This window comes from Aotus nancymaae, unplaced genomic scaffold (genome assembly GCF_030222135.1).
Source record: "Aotus nancymaae isolate 86718 unplaced genomic scaffold, 86718_ANA_hifiasm-v0.15.2.pri h1tg000077l, whole genome shotgun sequence".
Classification (NCBI taxonomy): Eukaryota; Metazoa; Chordata; class Mammalia; order Primates; family Aotidae; genus Aotus; species Aotus nancymaae.
Window position 1 is genome coordinate 16695570 of NW_026988492.1, and position 19693 is coordinate 16715262.

Genomic DNA, 19693 nt, shown 5'->3' on the forward strand with positions numbered 1-19693 from the left:
AGAAAATATTCCAGTTGCCACATGTATAGCACTTAGAACAGTGGCTGGAACACAGTAATAGGCAATAAATCTCAGCTTCTGTTATAATTATCTGATTACATATCTGTCTCCACAACCAGACTGTATGTTCCTGAGGGAATGTGCTTAAATATTACAAGCAATCAATAAATGTTTGTTGACGGTACGAAAGGCAAAATAGTCAATATTATATGAAAATACAGTTCTACATTCCGCACTTACTGAATTTCGTATTGTCAAACAAATTCACAGGCATTTATTTTTAGAAGAGCTGAGAAGAAAAAACTTTTTGGTGTTACTGAATACAACTTTAAACACTCTCAATTCTGATCTATCTCTAAATTTTCTTTAGCTACTGTTTTAGTTATCAGACACTTCTGAAAACTAAATGTATGCCTGATCAGAAATAACTTTTATGGTTTATATAAATTTTTGTTCATAATCTGGCAAACTTCACAATTAGATATATTTGAACTTTCATGGTGTGTGAAGAAATCTCTATCAGTTGAGAAGAAAGTGCAGAAACAGGCTATGTGAAGCCCCACATTCCTGAATTGCACTTTTAATTCAAAGTTCCTTTCTATCATCAAGTTCTAAATGTTGCAATGAAACTTGTCTTATTAAGTAGCCAAATATAGTAATGGTGCTGCTAGCCTACTTCTATCTCCACATCAAAAGTCAGTGATACCAGAACTGCATCACCATGAGTCACGTGACTTTCTGAATTTTCTTAATATTTTTACATAATTTTCTTCTGTACTCAGATCAAAAAATATATACTTAGAAAAATATGTCTTCAGAGGTTTTTGTTGAGTCTGCCCTAATAAAAATCTAGTCTGATGAAAACACAGTAATGACTTACATAACTAAGTAGCTTTAAAATCTAGAGGGAGTTCTGCAATTGAACTTAGATGATTTATTTTTTTCATTTAATGTGAAGCTCGTTACATGTAGGGCTTCTAATAAGCTTTTCAGAAACCACTAAAAAAATCATTCTATCTCATCATATTTTACTTTATATATATTTCTCGTAGGTGAAATACAGCAACTATGACAAGATTAGCTGTTATAACATCTAGATCAAAGGATGAAAAGTAAGTCCAGTCTTTACTACTGCTCTTCTATGCTCTGAATCTCATGAACAAGAGAATAAGCTCATTTCTCTACCATCAAGACATAATGCTCTTGCCAGTATTCACTCCACTTCTTGTACCTGGAAGCCTGGTCTGGACAGACACTTATCCATTAACCTCTCTATCAAAGAAGGCAGGCTCAGGCTGTGAAAAGAACACTGGACTGAGAATCAGCATGCCTGTGTTCTAGTTCCAGCTGTCAACTATTAGCTGTGGCCCTGGACAAGTCACTTAACCATTCTGAGTCTCAGTTTCCTCATCTGCAAAAATGAGCAGATTAGATTAGAGGCTCCCTAAAACTGTTTCCGTGGCTAAGATTCTAGATTAACCAAACAAGGGTACATATTGCACAATCATTAATTCTTCTTCCTTTTCTTGTAAGAGTAATTCCCTCTGTGGAATGAAATGCAGTTTTTGCTTGCACTGAAGTCTGTTCTCTAGAGGAGCAGTGCTTCTCAAACATCAACATGCATACAAATCCTCTGAAGATCTTGTTAAAATAGAGATAACGAACCCATAGGTCTGGAATGGGTTCAACCATGTTGCATTTCTAACAAGCTTCCAGGTCATGCCAGTGATGCTGGTCAAACCATGTTTTGAGTTAACAAGAACCAAAGACTCTAGATATTTAGTGGACTTGTATTTTCTCTGCCTGTTCTAGGTGGGTTCACTGCAGTGAGTCTACTCCTTAATAAATAAACACTGTATCTGTTGTCAAGGAATGCATAATGTCTCGGATCATTCTGCATATGATTATTCCTTAATTACACAGATTCTTTTTTTTTTTTTTTGAGACAGAGTCTCGCTCTGTCATCCAGGATGGAGTGCAGTGGCATGATCTCGGCTTACTGCAACCTCCACCTCCCAGGTTCGAGTGATTCTCATGCCTCTCAGCCTCCCACGTAGCTCGGACTACAGGCACTCGCCATCACGCCTAACTAATTTTTGTATTTTTAGTAGAGACGGTGCTTCACCATGTTGGTCAGGCTGGTTTTGGACCCCTGACCTTGTGATCCACCTGCCTCAGCCTCCCAAAGTGCTGGGATTACAGGTGTGAGCCACTGCCCCTGACCAATTATACAGATTCTAGAAACTATACTGAGTAGTAAAACCAGCTATCAATTATGAATGAATGAATTTTCAAAGACATAATTTATCATTGTAAAACCAATCATAAACCAAAAATTTTTAAGAAGAAAAATATCCTTTGCTTCCTTCCTCTCCCAGATATATTTTTTGAGTCTTCACATCTCAAGAGCACGCAGATAAACTGAAAATGCCTTGGGAAGAAATTCCACATAGGTCCAGATAAATGTAGATAAGCTACATGACTCCCTGAAGTGGTCAAAACATAAGCCCTCCACACTCACAGATTTCCGTTCATAGTTTCACACAGCTCATTATAGTCTGTCCCAGTCAACATACTAGGGAAAGACAGTGTAGTAAATCAGTACATATTTTAAGCCTCTTGATTTAGTTGAGCATCCTAAAGGAAGGTTACCTAAAATAGAAATAGGAATAAGAAAGATATTCCTTGATTTTTTTTTCTCTATGACAAAAGTTAGAGATTGAATTTTTTTGGCACAAGGGCGGGCAGGAGTGGAAAGTTAAGCTATTTAGCCATATCCCCTGGGGAAAGGAAGACTTTATGTTCTGGTCAGCTCTTATTAAGGAAAAATATGCTTCAGGTGCTTCTCTTCCCATTTACCCCTTCTATATCCTTCTTATGTTAATACAGGAATGCATAAATTTCCTCACCAAAAGAATCTCTCAAGTCATCCCTAACTTTTAAGGATATCTTGAATTTTGAGCTGTCATTCTTTGTAGATAATTACAGCATTAAGAGCTTGTAACAAGATAGTGTTACCTATTTAATAAAGCTATTTTGTATATACTATTAAAACTGTACTAGCCAGTCCGGTGGCTCACGCCTATAATCCCAGCACTTTGGGAGGCCAAGGTGAGTGGATTACAAGGTCAGGATTTCAAGACAAGCCTGGCCAAGATGGTGAAATCCTGTCTCAACTAAAAATACAAAAATTAGCCGGGCATGGTGTTGTTCGCCTGTAATCCCAGCTACCTGGGAGGCTGAGGCAAAGAACTGCTTGAACCTGGGAGGCAGAAGTTGTAATGAGGTGAGATCACACCACTGCACTCCAGCCTGGGCGACAGAGCAAGACGCCATTTCAAAACAAACAAACAAAAAAAAACCCAAAATATTCCAGGTGTGGTGGCAGCTACTGAGAAGGCTGACTATAGTCCCAGCTACTCAGGTGGCTGAGGCAGAAGTATCACTTGAACTCGGGAGGCAGAGGTTGCAGTGAGCTGAGATCGGGCCACTGCACTCCAGCCTGGGAGACAGACTAAGACTCCATCTCAAAAACAAACAAAAACTATATCAAGAAATTTCAAATTTCAAAATGTTAAACCAATTCATTTATAAAGAAATAGAGACAGCATAAAAGTAGAGGTTGGAGAACATTAATATTCTATTATAATACTTTTCTGGCACCTTTGAATGCCAGAAACCTAGTATTACTAACTAGCAATACAACCAGTTACCAATACAATTAGTATTACTAACGAAAATTCCTCTGAAGTGGTAAAAATTACCTGGGAATGAAGAAAAAAATTCAAAAAAACATAGCTATTTAAGAGAAACAAACTGTAGCACACACATAACTTCATTCACAACACACCTGAGAGCCAATAGCTGGGAATGTAACTCCTTGTTCCTTAAGGTTCTTAATCATTGCTGATATTAGACTAAGCTGTGGGTCATTCTTAAATTCATCTGTCCATTCAACCATAAGAGCCTTTAATTTTTCACATACTTTCGGATGACCCTGTAAAATAGAAAAAGAAATGAAAGAGCACCAATTTCCTAGCCAATGATTTAATATAGACATTTTAAATATAAAAATAATAAAGTTACAGATACTTTTCGAATCATAAATTACCCATAGCTATAGACAAATAAGAAAACATAGTTACCAGAAATAAACTAATGTTCACACTATGAAAAAAAAACCCATCATATATATCTCACTTCCAAATTAAAGAATAGGTAGTAACATTTTGGAGATCTGAAAGGACTTTTCAGAGTATTTTGCAATGAAGCAAGGTTTGTACATCAGTAAGATGATGAAAGTGTCTGTTTGCTTTTTGCAAAGCAATAAAAAAGTTAGAAGGAGACAATAAATGATATAGGTCCTTTATTCCTAATTCCTGACTTTTTAATGTTCATGACTGTGCCATTTTTCCATGATGCTTAGTTATCTGGGGCCTAGTTTGAGGTACACTGCATGTTAATCATCTTGAAAATTTGATTCCTTCAAAATAACGTAACTCTTTATGGTTGATGTATAACAATGATTCAAGTTAGTCTAAGGTAGGTTTACAGGGCATTATTTTTCCGTATTAAAGAAAGAGATAAATGTAGTGAGTTTTCAAAATAAATTATTTTATTCATTGCTTATTAAGGGAAAAAACATGGTCAGTTCATTAAAATACTGATGTAGCTTCACAGTGGCAATAATTTGACCAATTATTATTTGATGAGATGGAAATAAGGAAACCTTCACAGATATCAGAGAAAAGTGAACACAACTCCTCTATCAAATGTCATCAATGTATTTCAAATCATTGTTTACTAAATAATTAGCTTAAGCTTTTAAAAACGGAGAAGGCTAGACTTTTAGATTACTCTATTAGAAGAAAAAGAATTCTTCCTAAGTGCATATAATCTGTATTTTGGCCAGGAAGCATATAATGGATTTGTAAATGCTTTACTGAGACTAAGCATGAACTTAATTTGTGTAATAAAAGGAAAATTTTTAAAAGGGCGGGATGAGTACAAAACCAGTATGTTCATAGTAAAACATTCAGAAAGGGAAGTCCTCTTGCCTATAGGTAGTTATTGTTTGAAACGGTTGTTTGCACTGTTATACACAAGTTTGTATACTACATTTTTCACCTACATTACAAAAAACATGGTATTAGAATCTCTTCATAAACAGTTGTACACCTTGATGGACATTCAGGACATTAAAAGACAACGTTTATTAATTAGAAGAAAGTAACTAAATATAACTGCATAAATCAGGAGAGAAAAAGAATGAGCGCTTAACCATGATGTTTGAAAAGTACAGAATTTTGAATTCTTACTATATTTCTATACTATTTTTTTCTACTGCAACCTGGAACTTCTCATTTTTCCCAAAAACATGAGGTATTTTCCCTTCTAACATACAGAAACTTTTTCTTGATTTATAATACTTCCCCTAAAAAACCCCAAAATAATTACCTTTAGAATGCACAATTCTTTACTAGGAAAACTCACATACTACTAATTTAAAATTTACAAATTTCCTGAATTATATGGTTGGAATTCTACATGCAACTGAATGGGCAGTTGTAGGGTACCCCAGTTCTCCCTGCTTTCTTTCTGTGTCCCAACAGAAAAACAGAGTGCCTTGACCCGCTCTGGGACCCAGCCAGCTGCATGTTTTCCACCATAGGTTTGGACCCAAACTGGGGCCCTGGACATTCTCGGGCACTGATAAAGCTATTCAGGCTGTTGCCCAAAACACGAGAAGATCAAATATGTTACTAAACATGTAGAAACCAGCCCCAGCCCCGAGCCAAATTCCTTAAAGCCTCCTATAAACTGCAGCCCTCGTGCGTAAGTTCCCCTAATAAATGCTTTAGACTGATCATCCTGGCATTTAGTGCTTCTTTTTTTGGAACCACAACAGGCCCTATCTGGAACAGTTTGGGGCAGTCCCTTGTGGGAACTACCCCCGCACCTCTTTTGAGGCCACTCCAGCTGCGGGTTCAGCCAGTAAGACAGCAGTATAGTATTAAAATCCTGTGTTGGCCAGGCAGTGACCTTATTGATAAAGATAAAAGCTCAACAGTGCCATAGACTTTTGGCAGTATTTCTGAAAGGTTTTACATCAGGAAAATACCTTGTGGCTATAAAAACAGTACCTAAAATAGACTGATATTATTTAATTAGATATAGAAATACATGTTTTCTTACCAGATGAAAGTATGACGGAGAAGAACAGACTAAAAATACTCTAATATGGCTTGGAAAAACTAACTCAAAGTTACATGAATCTGTAGTTTCTTCAGCAAAACATAACATTTATTTACATATTGGACAGACACAGCCTAGAAAGGATTTCTTAAAAAGCACAGAATCCTGTGTGAAGATTTAAACAATAAAATATGTAAAGAAAGAAGACTGCCGTAATTAATTTCTGGAAATAATGCTCCTTACCTTATTTAATACGTTGCTTACTTCACTAGCAAAATCTCTTGAACATACTTCTAAATGAAAAATTTTGCCGCAGTTTGACACACATGCTCCTAGAAGCTAAAAGCACAAAATTAGAAGTTAAAGGGACTCCATTGCAGCAGATAATTTTGTGGTATAGGTTAAAATGAAACCACTCACAGTCAAAGCTTGCATAGCAACGTGAGGATCTTTGTGGTTCACTCTCCTCATAATAGACCGAAGACAATCCTTAGGTCTAAAAAATGGGAAAAGTAAAAATTACTTAATAATACATCTAGCTTCCCCCTGTCCCTTAACTGTTATAGACAAAAGACTATGATACAAAAGGGAGAACATGATAAAGTGGAGCAGTTTAATTTTTATTAATGACATGGTTGAAAAACTGTAAACTAGTTCCTTTAAATTTTTCTTTTTTTCTTTTCTTTTTTTTTTTTTTTTAAATAAAGATGGGGTTTCACCATGATGGCCACGCTGGTCTTGAACTCCTGACCTCAGGTGATTCACCCACCTCGGCCTCCCAAAGTGCTGGGATTACAGGCGTGAGCCACCAAGCCCAGCCGACAAAATTAACAGGCTCTCTTATTTAGCAATCATTGATGAGGCATTTCAGGTTAATTCTGGGTGGGGAAATAAAAGCTTTGAAAATAAAATGGTAGGCCATGACTTACACTTCCAACCATGATGGAGAAACAGACCAGACTTACACTCCTGTTGTAAACAATTAGAAAATTGGAAAAATAGATTTAAAATATATATTGAGGTAACTGTTCAGAGATATGAGGCCACAGGCAGTACTGAACGAGACTCCCTAAGAAGGAAAATGAATTAGGTAAGCCAGAAGTTTGCCTCAACTTTCTGCCTAGAGGTACTTCCCAAGTATCAGTGAAGACTTTCTGAAAAAGCCATGCGGGCACAGGTGAAAAACTCCAAGAAACTGGTCAAAAAGTGACCAAAGGTGATATGGTAAAGAGATCCCAAAGCTCAAACAGTTGTCAGAGATGAGACCAAAGTGAAGCATCTATTGAAAATCCAGAGCATTCCGTGGATATACATACAGAAGAGTTTAGACCCTAGCAATGCAGCTCAACTATACCCACATACAGCCTAACAACTTAAAAATAAGCCACAGACAAATGTAACAACTTCTGAAAAAATAAAGTCCAACACTCCTTAACAGGAATACAACACCTGATGCTCAACAATGTAAAATTCAAAATACTAAGCATTCAATAAAATGATACGAAGACATGATATAAAGAAGAAAACTACCATACATAACTAGCAGAAAATTCAGTCAACTGAGAATGCAGAAATAACAAAGACGATGGAATTAGCAGTCAAAGACTTTATATAAGCTATTATATGTATGCTGGAAATCATCCACATAATGATGAAAGAAACGGTATATTAAAAAGGGCCCAAATAAGCCGGGCACGGTGGCTCACGCCTGTAATCCTAGCACTTTGGGAGGCCAAGGTGGGTGAATGACCTGAGGTCAGGAGTTCAAGACCAGCCTGGCCATCATGGTGAAACCCCATCTTTAGAAAAAAAAAGAAAAAAAAGGGCCAGATAAAATTCCAGAGACAAAAAAGATGTAAAATTAAAAAGTGGATGGAATTAATCAGGTAAGAATGAAAGACCAGTAAATTTGAAAATATGCTGAAAGTATGCAAACTGAAGTACAGAGAGAAAACAAAATGAAAAAATTTAACAGAGAGCCACTACTACAAATATTTTTAAGAGAGAAATGAAAATAAAATAGCTTGGGTACAGTGGCTCACACCTGTAATCCCAGCACTTTGGGAGGCCAAGGCAGGCAGATGGCTTGAGCCTGGAAGTTCGAGACCAGTCTGGGCAACATGGTAAAACCCCATCTCTACAAAATAATAAATAAATAAAAATTAGCCGGAAATGGTCCCAGCTCCTAGGGTCGCAGTGAAAGGCCTGAGGTAGGAGGTTCACTTGAGCCCCAGAGGTCGAGGATGCAGTAAGCTGTGATGGTACCACTGTACTCCATCCTGAGAGATAGAGTGAGACCTTGTCTCAAAAAAAAAGTTTTAAATTAAAAAAATAAAACCATAAAAACTATTTGATTGAGACATAAAAGACAAATAGAAGACAATCCTTAGGTCTAAAAAATGAGAAAAGTAAAAATTACTTAATAATACATCTAGCTTCAGAAGACAGAGAAAACAGAAGAAACATAACCAATCATCTAGAAAAATGGCAGACTGAGGTTGCAATCCAACTACACTTTTATCAATTCACAACCTTTATCAGTTTTCATAACAAGGAATACTAACAGGGATAAAGACGGACAGTACCTAATAATAAAAGAGTTAAATTCCCCAAGAAAACATAATTCTAAATGTGTATGAATGAACACAACAACAGAACTTCAAAATATATAAAGGAAACACCAATAGAGCTGAAAGGAAAAACAGACAAATGTACTGGAAACTTTAACATGCCCCCTCAATGACTTAACACAAGACAAAAAAATTACTGATAAGGAATACTTGAACGACACTATCATGCAACTTGACCTGACTGACATTATGGAACAATTCACGTACCCATGGCATTATACCCATTTTTTTTCATGTGCATGGAAAATTCAACAAAATGGACTACATTCTGTCCTATAAAACAAACACTGATAAATTTAAAAGGACTAAAGTCATACAAAGTACATTCTTTGACCATAACAGAATCAAACTACAAATTGATAACAAAATGATAGCAGAAAAATACCCAAATATTTGGAAATCAAATAACACATATCTAACACATCAAATGAAATCCCAAAACCATAATTTCCCTTAAGGACACAAAAATGAAAGCACACTATCCAGTACTCTCAATAAGAATGTTCACAGCAGGTCTGTTCATAGAGTCAAAATCTGGATACAATCCAAATGACCATCAACAGATGAATGGATAACATATTAATACGACGTAAGACCTCTTCGCAAAAAAAAAAAAAAAAAATACCGATACACACAAAAATTTGAATTCATCTGAGAAACATATTCAGTGCTAGATACAGGAGTACTGACAATACTATTTCATTTTATAGAATTCTAGAAAAGGAATTATTTAATCTATACTGACAATGCATATCAGTAATTGCATAAGGTGGAAGGAACTTTTGGGGTGATTAAATGTTATCTTGGTTGGGGTGATACTTATATAGGTGTATATATTTGTCAAAACTCATCAAACTATCAAACCAGTCACTTACAAGAGATGTATTTTGTTGTGGATAAATCATAGCTCAGTAAAAACAGATTTTTTTACATAGCAGGCAAAGCATGTAGCAAACATGCATTTCATGGGGATGCTTTATGATAATTAACAGTAATAGTAAAGCAGAGTAACCATTCATATAACCTATGAAACATCATGTGCTTAGGTTCCCAAAAATTATATAATAAACAAAGGACTCATTCAATGTTCAAAACATAGACAGCAAAGTGAGTCTTCCATTTACTGAAGTTCAGTTCCTGCCCAGGATGCCAGTTACCAGGCAGTAATAGGCACTAACAAGATTCATACTCTTAAACACTCTATGTTCTAGCCACAGATGTGCCTCACAATGAATTAAGATAACACAAACAGGGAGCTCTTTATATAAGTCAAGAGAAGCATAGCCTCAAAATATTAAATCATCACACTAAAATGATATATACTTTCCTCTAACAACAATACATTATCAATATCTATAAATTATTTCAAGTAAAAATAATACAATATATTCTTCACAAGTGCATGTGAAACATTACACAGGATAAACAATGTCAGGCCATGAAATAAGTCCCTACAGATTTAAAAAGACAACAATCATAGAAAGCATGTTATCCAAAGACAGAATAAAATTTGAAAGAACAAAGAAATGTAGAAAATTAAAATATTAAAAATCAACATCCTCCTAAATAGCCAATGGGTCAAAGAAAAATCACAGGGGAAATTAGAAAACACTTTGAGATTAATGAAAAGGAAAATATGACACAGGAGAACTTAAGAGTGCAATAAAAACAGTGCTTAGAAGAAAATTTATACCTATGAGCACCTATGTTAAAAAAAAAAGAAGACAATCTCAATACTACCTCACACCCATCAGGATGGGTACTATAAAGAAAAAACAAACAGAAAATGATAAGTGTTAACAAAGATGTGGAGAAACGGAAACAACTGTGCACCATTGGTGGGAATGTAAAATGGTACAGGTGCTGTGTAAAACAGTATAATGGGTCCTCAAATAACTAAAAATAGAATTGCCATATGCTCCAGCAATTCCACTTCTGGGCATATATCCCAAAGGACTAAAAGCAGGCAGGGTCTAAAGGAAATAGTGGTATACCCGTGTTCATCGCAGCACTATCACAATAGCTAAAAGGCAGAAGCAACCCACGTGTCCATTGACACATAAATGGATAAGTAAAATGTGGTACATACATACATGGAATACTATTCAGCCTTTATAAAAAGGAAATTCTGACATATGCTACAACAGAGATGAACCTTAAAGCCATTATGCTAAGTGAAATAAGCTTATCACAACAGGACAAATATTGCATGATGTCCCTTAGATGAGGTACTAAGAGTAGTCAAAATCAAGCCCAGGCACGTGGCTTGAAACTATAATTCCAACACTTTGGAAAGTGAAGGTGGAAGGACTGCTCCAGCCCAGGAGTGAGAAACCAGCCTGGGCAATATAACGGGACCCTGTCTCTACAAGAAAATTTAAAAATTAGCTAGGCATGGTGGCACACACTTGTAGTCCTAGCTATTCAAGAGGCTGAAGTGGGAGGATTGCTTGCTGCAGTGAGCCATGATTGTGCCACTGCATTCCGGCCTGTGTGACAGAGTGAGACCATGTCTCCAAACAATAATAATAAAAAGAAAGAAAGAAAGAAAGAAAAGAATAGTCAAAAATCATAGACAGAAGGTAGACTGGTGGTTGCCAGGGGGGCTGGGAAGCAGGGAATGGGGAGTTATTGTTTAATTATTTAACCAGGATACAGTTTCAGTTTTAAGGAGTTCTGGAGACAGATGGTAACTACAGTTTACAACATTATGCAGGTATTGAATACCATTAAGATGTTTATGCTATGTGTAATTTGCTACAATCGAAAGAATCAGGGAAAAAGATCTCAAATCAATAACCTAAGATTTTACCTTAAGAAACTAGAAAAAGAAAAAAAAAAAAGAAACTAGAAAAAGAGCAAGTAAACACAAAGCAAGCAAAGCAGAGAGGCAATAAATGAAACAGACAACAGAAACACAATAGAGAAATACCAATGAAAACACAAGTTGTTTTTTTTTTTTTAAGGATTGACAAAATTGAAAAACCTTTGGTTACAATAGCCAAGAAAGAAAGGTGATTCAATTTATTACAATCAGAAAACAAAGAGAGAACATTCCTCCAACCTTACTGAAATAAAAAAGATTTTAAAAAACACTGAACAATTTTATGCCAACACATTGGATAACCTAGTTAAAATGGACAAATTCCTACAAAGACAGAAACTACTAAAACTAACTCTATGATAAATTTAGGTGTTGAAAGAAAAAAAGAAAAGAAACTGACTTAAGAAGAAATAAAATCTGAATAGACCTATGTAACAAGTAAAAAGTCTAAATTACTGATTAAGAAAACCTCTCACAAAGAAAATTCCAGGAATAGAAAGCTTCGCTGGTGAATTACACTAAAAGTTTAAAAATTAGCATCAACTCTTTATTTTTAAAAAAATACACAAATTAAACATCAAAATTAAAAGTGTTTCTGCATTAAAGGACATCATCAATAAAGAAAAGTCAACCCACAGAATGGGAGAAAGTATTTCCAAATCATATATATGACAAGGGACTGATAGCCAGAATATATAAAGAACTCCAACATCTCAACAACAAACAACCCAATTTAAAAATGGGCAAAGGACTTGAATAGACATTTCTCCAAAAAAGATGTACAAATGGCCAATAAGCACATAAAATGATGTTCAACATCACTAGTCATTAGGGAAATGTAAATCAAAACCACAATGAGATGCCACTTCACACTCACTAGGCTGGCTATTTTTTTTTTTTTTGAGATGGAGTATTGCTTTGTCGCCAGGCTGGAGTGCAGTGGCACAATCTCAGCTCACTGCAACCTTTGCCTCCTTGGGTTCAAGCGATTCTTCCACCTCAGCCTCCTGAGTAGCTAGGACCACAGGCACGTGCCACCATGCCCAGCTAATTTTTGTATTTTTAGTAGAGACGGGGTTTCACCATGTTGGCCAGGGTGGTCTCGATCTCTTGACCTTGTGATCCACCCACCTCAGCCTCCCAAAGTGCTGGGATTACAGGCGTGAGCCACCACGTCCGGCCTGGATATTTTTTAAAGAAAGGACACATATCAAGTATTGGAGGGGATGTAGTGAAATTGTACATTGCCAGTGGGAATGTAATATGGTACAGATACGGTGAAAAGTGTGGAAGTTCCTTAAAAATTAAGCATAACCACATATAATCCAGCTGGGACTCAAACCAATATCCATACACTCATGTTCAAAGTAGTATTATTCAGAACAGCCAAATGTCCATCAACAAAAGAATGGATAAACAAAATGTGATACACAATGAAATACTATTCAGCCTTAAGGAAATTCTGACACATGCTATACCACATGGATGGAACCTGAAAACATTATGCTAAGTGAAATAAGCCAGACACAAAAGCACAAAAGGATTCTATGTTTCCACTTACATGAGGTATCTAGACTAGACAAATTCATTAAGATAGAACATAAAAAAGAAGTAACCAGTGGCTAGGAGGGGGAATGGAGAGCTATCATTTCAAAGGTACAATGAAAAAGTTTGGAAAATGGATAGTGGTGTTGTTTGCATAATACTATGAATGTACTAAATGCCACTGAATAATACACTTAAAAACTATTAAAATGGTAAATATTATATTAAATATATTTTACCACAATAAAATAAATGAAGTACTAATACCAGTTACAACATGAATGAACCTCAAAAAAATTACATTACATGAGGCTGAGCACAGTGGCTCACGCCTAAAATCCCAGCACTTTGGGAGGCCGAGGCGGGCAGATCACTTGAGGTCAGGAGTTCAGGACCAGCCTGGCCAACATGGTGAGACCCTCTATCTATGAAAAATACAAACACTTAGCTGGGCACAGTGGCATGTGCCTGTAATCTCAGCTACTTGGGAGGCTGAGGCAGGAGAATTGTTTGAATCCAGAAGGTGGAGGCTGCAGTGAGCTGAGATCGTGCCACTGCACTCCAGCCTGGGTGACAGAGCAAGACTCTGTTTCAAAAAAAAAAAAAAAATTTTACACTACATGAAGAAAGCTAGTCACAAAAGAATACGTATTACAGAGCTCCATTTATATGAAATGTCTACAATAGGCAAATCCATACAGATAGAAAGTAGATTAGTGGTTTCCAGGAATGAGGAGATTTGGGAATGGGAGTGAGTGCTAATGCTTACAGGCTTCTTTTTGGGAGGATGATTGTTCAGGAATTAGATACTGTCGCACAAACTTATGATTATTAAAACCTACTGAATTATATATTCTAAAATGGTAAATTTGATGGTATGTGAAATATATATATATATTTTAAAATGAAAACATTTATTGAGCAATTTGAACTCCAATGAGCCCTGGAAAGTAAAGCAATACGCTTGTGTAATTAGTTAGCACTGTAATTTTTTTAAAAAATTCCTTTTAATAATTGTAAAGAAAAATTAGAATACAAGGTAGGATTCCTGATTTTAAGGAGGTTCAACTGCCTGTTAGGCTGTTTCTACCTAAAGAGCATGGTGAAGGGAGAAAAAATACACAAAAGAAGTAATATTTATTGAATGTCTATTACATGTCAAGCATTCAATTTTTTTTTAATTCTAAAACTTTTTTCTTGGCCGGGTGTGGTGGCTCATGCCTGTAATCCCAACACTTTGGGAGGCTGAGGCGGGTGGATCACCAGGTCAGGAGTTCAAGACCAGCCTGACCAACATGGTGAAGCCCATCTCTACTAAAAATAGAAAAATTAGCTGGGCGTGGTAGCACATGCCTGTAATACCAGCCACTCAGGAGGCTGAAGCAGGAGAATCGCTTGAACCCGGGAGGCAGGGGCTGCAATGAGCCGAGATCACGCCACTGCACTCCAGACTGGGCGACTGAGCAAGACTCCATCTCAAAACAAAAAAAAATTATTCTACTTTACAGATTTTGTAAGATATTAAAATTTTTGGATAGCAGCATCATTATACTATTACTATAGTAATGACACTGTAGTATAATTATAGTACATTAGAAATTACGTACTACAACACTATTATTTAGATTTTGCCTTTCTCACAGTTGGACTTATTTTAGGAGACAGAGTCTGTGACCCCAAACTAACTTGCACTTGTAAATACCATGCTGACATAAAAACATAAAACATTCATCTCAAAGCATGTTATAAAGGCCAGATATAAAGAATTATTTGAATGCTAAAATGAAAATCAGTAAAAAATAATCCAAAGATGATTTAGCTCAATACATAAACATTTTAGAAAATAATCCCGTATATGTTCTTTACCGAATTTTAAATAAAATGGATCATGTATTTTGTTTGTAAACCACTTTTTTTTTTTTTAAGGTGAGAAATCTAAACCTAAACTATGGTGACTTTTGGAAAGGGTACTGGGGAAAGGGTGTTGAAATGGAATTCTTCCTTTTTATTTTAGACATTTCTATGTTGTTTGAATATTTTGCCACTGCCAAAACTGTAAAAACCAAGGCAAAGATATCTCTGGCACCAAAATAAAATTGGCTACTGCACCATAAAAAGGACTGAGCTGCAAAGCCAGTGAGAAAGCTCCTAAGTGCTGACAAACACCCTGTTTGTGCAAACACAGCAGTATCTTTTTGGATACTAGCTCAAAAATCCCTTCAGAATTGCCTATAAAATAGAACTGACCCAATATTATCAACTATCTCATTCTGTCACATGCATTTTTAATTCAGTTTTTTAGTTTTTCTACAAGATAAGTAACACTGAACTTTATATAATATATACATATATATACACACACATATATATATAATTATTAAATCTTACCATTTAATGAAAAGTATGATTAAAATACAATTTTTTAAAAGGTTTAGGGATAATAAATGAATTTAAAGTGATTTATGGCTATTGTCCTCCCAATGACAAATGAAAGTTAATTACAAGTATGGTGTCTATATAATTCATCCTTGTTATGCTAACTGGACATAACAGAGGAACAGCAGGCATAAACTACAATTGTCCAAGGCATATTGGATGTTATGGTCACAACAGCCAAAACTATGTTCATCCACAAAATGAATCTGGGTCACGTAGTTTGTAAGAGGGTAAGGGAAAATGGGTCAGTATTTCTACACCGTTGCAGCTTCCAATGTCTTTTTCTCAAATCACAGACCAGATAGAAAACAGACTTTGCAGGAATGTACATAATTGCCCACACAGCATACGTCAGCTGATGAACTGAAATATTGGGTTGGAGAAATACCTCAACAAACTGCATTGTCAAATTCAAAGAAAGCAGATTTAATATAGAGCTCCTCTCTATCACATCCTCCCCACTCCCACTCCTGCCCCATCATGCCACTCCCAACCATTCAGTTTCTATGGGAAAGTCATAACCATTAAAAACAAGCTAGCTCATGCCTCGAAATAAATAAAAATTAAGGCATGAACCTTCCTTAATCAATCTTTAGACACAAATATCCAAACGATGCCACTGTGCTTTCTTTTGCAATAGACTTTTCTAATTTCCCAAACAAAACACAAACTGCAGAGCTTGAGGTTCTTAAAGCAAATGTGCAAAGGAGATTTTTTTTTTTTAATGAATTATATCAGCAGTCACTTCTCTGATCTAATGGTAAATTAAGAAAACTTCTCATTCTTGTTCATACCCTGATAATTTGATTCTACCACATAGAGAGCTATTTGTATATATCAGTGCTTTGGATTAATCCAATTAGGTAGGCAAGACTTTCAGGGTGAATCATCTCCATAAAAATTACAGTGACACTGTAAAAAAAAATTCAATAAGTACAAAAGAACTCTGTTAATAATACTTTCCATAACTAATGCTCATTAAACCTTCTACGTGACAAGTATTACGAAAGGCTTTAGGAATAAAGTAGTGAACAAGAGGAGACTGACTCTGCTTCATGAAGTTTATAGTCTAGCCTAGTGTCTTTTTCCAAAACTAAAGTGAATCTCTGTATGAGTTAAAACTGTGATATAAACATAAATGGTTGTCCAAAATTTATATAAATTATAATACCATGTTTAAAACTATCAACTTCAGTATAATATCATGTTTAAAACTATCAACTTCAGTAAATGCTATTACCTATTTTTTTTTTTTTTTTTTTTTTTTTTTTTTTTTTTTTTGAGACAAAGTCTTACTCTGTCACCCAGGCTGGAGTGGTGTGTCATCAGTTCACTGAAACCTCCACCTTCAAGCAATTCTCCTACCTCAGCCTTCCAAGCATCTGGAATGATGGGCAGGCACCACCACAACCAGCTAATGTTTGTATTTTTAGTGGAGACAGGGTTTTACCATGTTGGCCAGGCTGGTCTCGAACTCCTGACTTCAGGTGATCCACTTTGGTGACCCAAACTGCTGGAATTATAGGTGGGAGCCACCACACCTGGCCACAAAATGCTATTATCTTTAATTTGGCTTTTATGAATTTTCATAAACTAAAAGCTTTATCAGGCCATGTGTCTAAAACCAAACCATAAAAAAAATACCATAAAAGAAAATCTTTATGACTACCTAATCAGTTAAGATTCCATATCTATCAGCTGTTGATATTTATAAATATGCACAAATGGGTAGATCTTTCAACACAGAACATTTTTTTCCATGTCAAAAGTCATAATTAAATGTTAGATTAAAAAAATGAAGAAACCCTTGTATCACATTTTGTCATTTCAGTTCTTAAGGACTGAGTGTCTCGAGTATCAAAAGTGAAATTTATGATTTTATTAGAATTATTTTTTTCTAATGGTGTATTTCATTGTTTTGTTAAGTTCAAAGCTCTGATTCAACACTTATAGAACAAGCCTTAGGCAAAGTATGAATTCCAAAGATAACCATGATAATAATTCCCCTCCCACATGCTTTTCTACGATACGACCTTACTATTTCCCATCAAGAGGTGACATCTAACAACCCTTCCCTTGAATCTGGACTGACTTCCGTGACTTGCTTGACCAATAAAATATAGTGGAAGTGACCTTCTGAGACTCAAGGTTTGTAAGATGCCATGTGGAATACACTTGGGTCTCCTGGAGCACTGGTTCTTAGGATGCTCCCTCTGGGAACCCAGCCACCATTCTGTGAGAAACTCAAGCCACAAGCAGAGGCCTTGGGTAAGTTTCAACTGATAGCCCAGGTGAGATCCCAAGCGATGGTCAATCATCACTGCTCGCCATACTAAGCATCCATCCCAGTGAAGCCTTCAGATGACCCTGGTCCCAGCCACTATCTAACTACAACTTCATGAGAGACCCCAGGCAAGCCATTAACCCACATAACTTTGAGATATAATAAATTGCTCTTTTAAGCTAAGTGTTTGGATGGTTACTACTGAGTTGTATAGTAAGAGACAACCAGAATAGCCTCCAACAAATGCTGACAGCTAGTAGGTTTGAATAGTACTAACCCATATTATTTAGAATTGTTTGGGTCTTCTTTTAATCTTTGCTTAAACATAATTGAAGCATAATGTATACTTAAATAAATTTACTTCAAGTTTATAAAGCCCAAATTAGGTCAGACTAACAAAATCTACCCATGAATCTCATCTCTGGGTCACTTCTCAAAAGCGCCCTGCTCTCTCTCACCTCCAGTCCCTCTCTAGGACTCTCCCCGCCCTGCTGTTCCTAGTCAATGCTTACTCATCCTATACATCAGAGCTTACCCATCTCTTAAACTGAGGAACATAAGCCCTTGACAGCTCCCCACATCAAGCTGTGCCTGGAATGTTAGGTATTCCAGCTGCAAACTCAAATATTGAACTAAATTTGTCAGATAATCATTGTAACACTAAAAGTTAACACTTAGGGAGTGCCTGCTTTGTGTTAGATGCTGCGCTAAAAACCTTACAAGTAGACAATCTGACTCCAGAGTCTGTGCTCTTCACCACCACATGATAAAGCTTTGGCACTGAATACCTTTCGTCTGTTGGGTTGGTTTGTGGAGTTCTTTTCCATAACTATTTATCTCCCCATCTTGAGGGCTGCTGAAGGCAAGGCCCAAGGTTACACAGCTCATCCTTGGCATGCTACTCCTTAACCATGCCCTCTGGCCCATAACACACTCTCAACTGAAATTTGAGAAAATGAAAATAAGAATTATTTAGGAACTGCTGTTGCTCTCCAGTGACTGAAGTTAAAACACTGTTATTGTGAATGGGGCCTAGAATTGTGCCTTCAACACGGCTGATGCTCAAAAAAAGGTCACTGAGCTGAATACTAAAAATACACTTTTCACTATTGTGCAATTAATATTTAGAATAACTCATCTTCCTTATAAAGCTCTATTTATTACCAAGTTCTGCGCATCTTCCACTGAGTTTGCTAAGTGGAAAACGTACATGCTTTCATAAAATGTAGTTAATAGAATTACAATAAAACCATGATAAGGGGGGGAAACGCACAGTAAGTAGTGCTGGGAGGAACAGAGGATGTGAGAAGAGACGGATGGCAATAAACACAAATAAAATATTTTGTAAAAATACATGATAATAGAAAATCTGCACGTGCACTTAGAAGAGTCTACCAAAGGTTTCCATCACCTACCTTTTTAAAGGGTGGGCAAATCCTCATCTCTCTCAAAAAGCTTCTTAAAACCCCATTTTGGTATTTTAAAACTTTTTGTAAGACACATCCTCTCTTTTCCTTATCTTGAGATGGGAAAAGAAAAAGATAGGGGTCAGGGACAGGGACAAGAACAGGAAAAGGAGAATTCTCTCTCACTTTTCCCAGTTTTCCACCTAAAAATATCTGTTTCTCTTATCATTTGACAAATGACCATAACACAAATCACACTGTTGTAAGATGTCACAGAAGAGCAACATTTCTTAAGGTTAATTTCCAAAGTTAGGATGTAAGGGCAAAACTGTGGTTAATCTATTTTATTTGATTAGGGATTTACCTATTGGAG

The 19693-nt window shown here is 36.1% G+C and overlaps 1 protein-coding gene across 3 annotated transcripts in view; it reads right to left on the reverse strand.

The window, feature by feature from the left end:
* The window catches only part of STAM (signal transducing adaptor molecule), a 70304-nt gene that overhangs the window by 24166 nt on the left and 26445 nt on the right, over positions 1-19693 (reverse strand). For 2 of the 3 annotated variants that reach the window (XR_010339488.1, XM_064368393.1), the window contains exons 3-5: positions 6616-6691; positions 6439-6534; positions 3851-3997 (exon numbers count right to left, since the gene is read on the reverse strand). Coding sequence is in view for 2 of the 3 variants with exons in the window: in XM_064368393.1 (XP_064224463.1) it covers positions 3851-3997; positions 6439-6534; positions 6616-6691 (319 nt within the window). In the remaining variant the exon portion in view is untranslated. Of the gene's footprint in view, positions 1-3850; positions 3998-6438; positions 6535-6615; positions 6692-19329; positions 19434-19693 lie in introns of all 3 variants that reach the window. The other variant, XM_064368394.1, reaches the window with a different exon arrangement.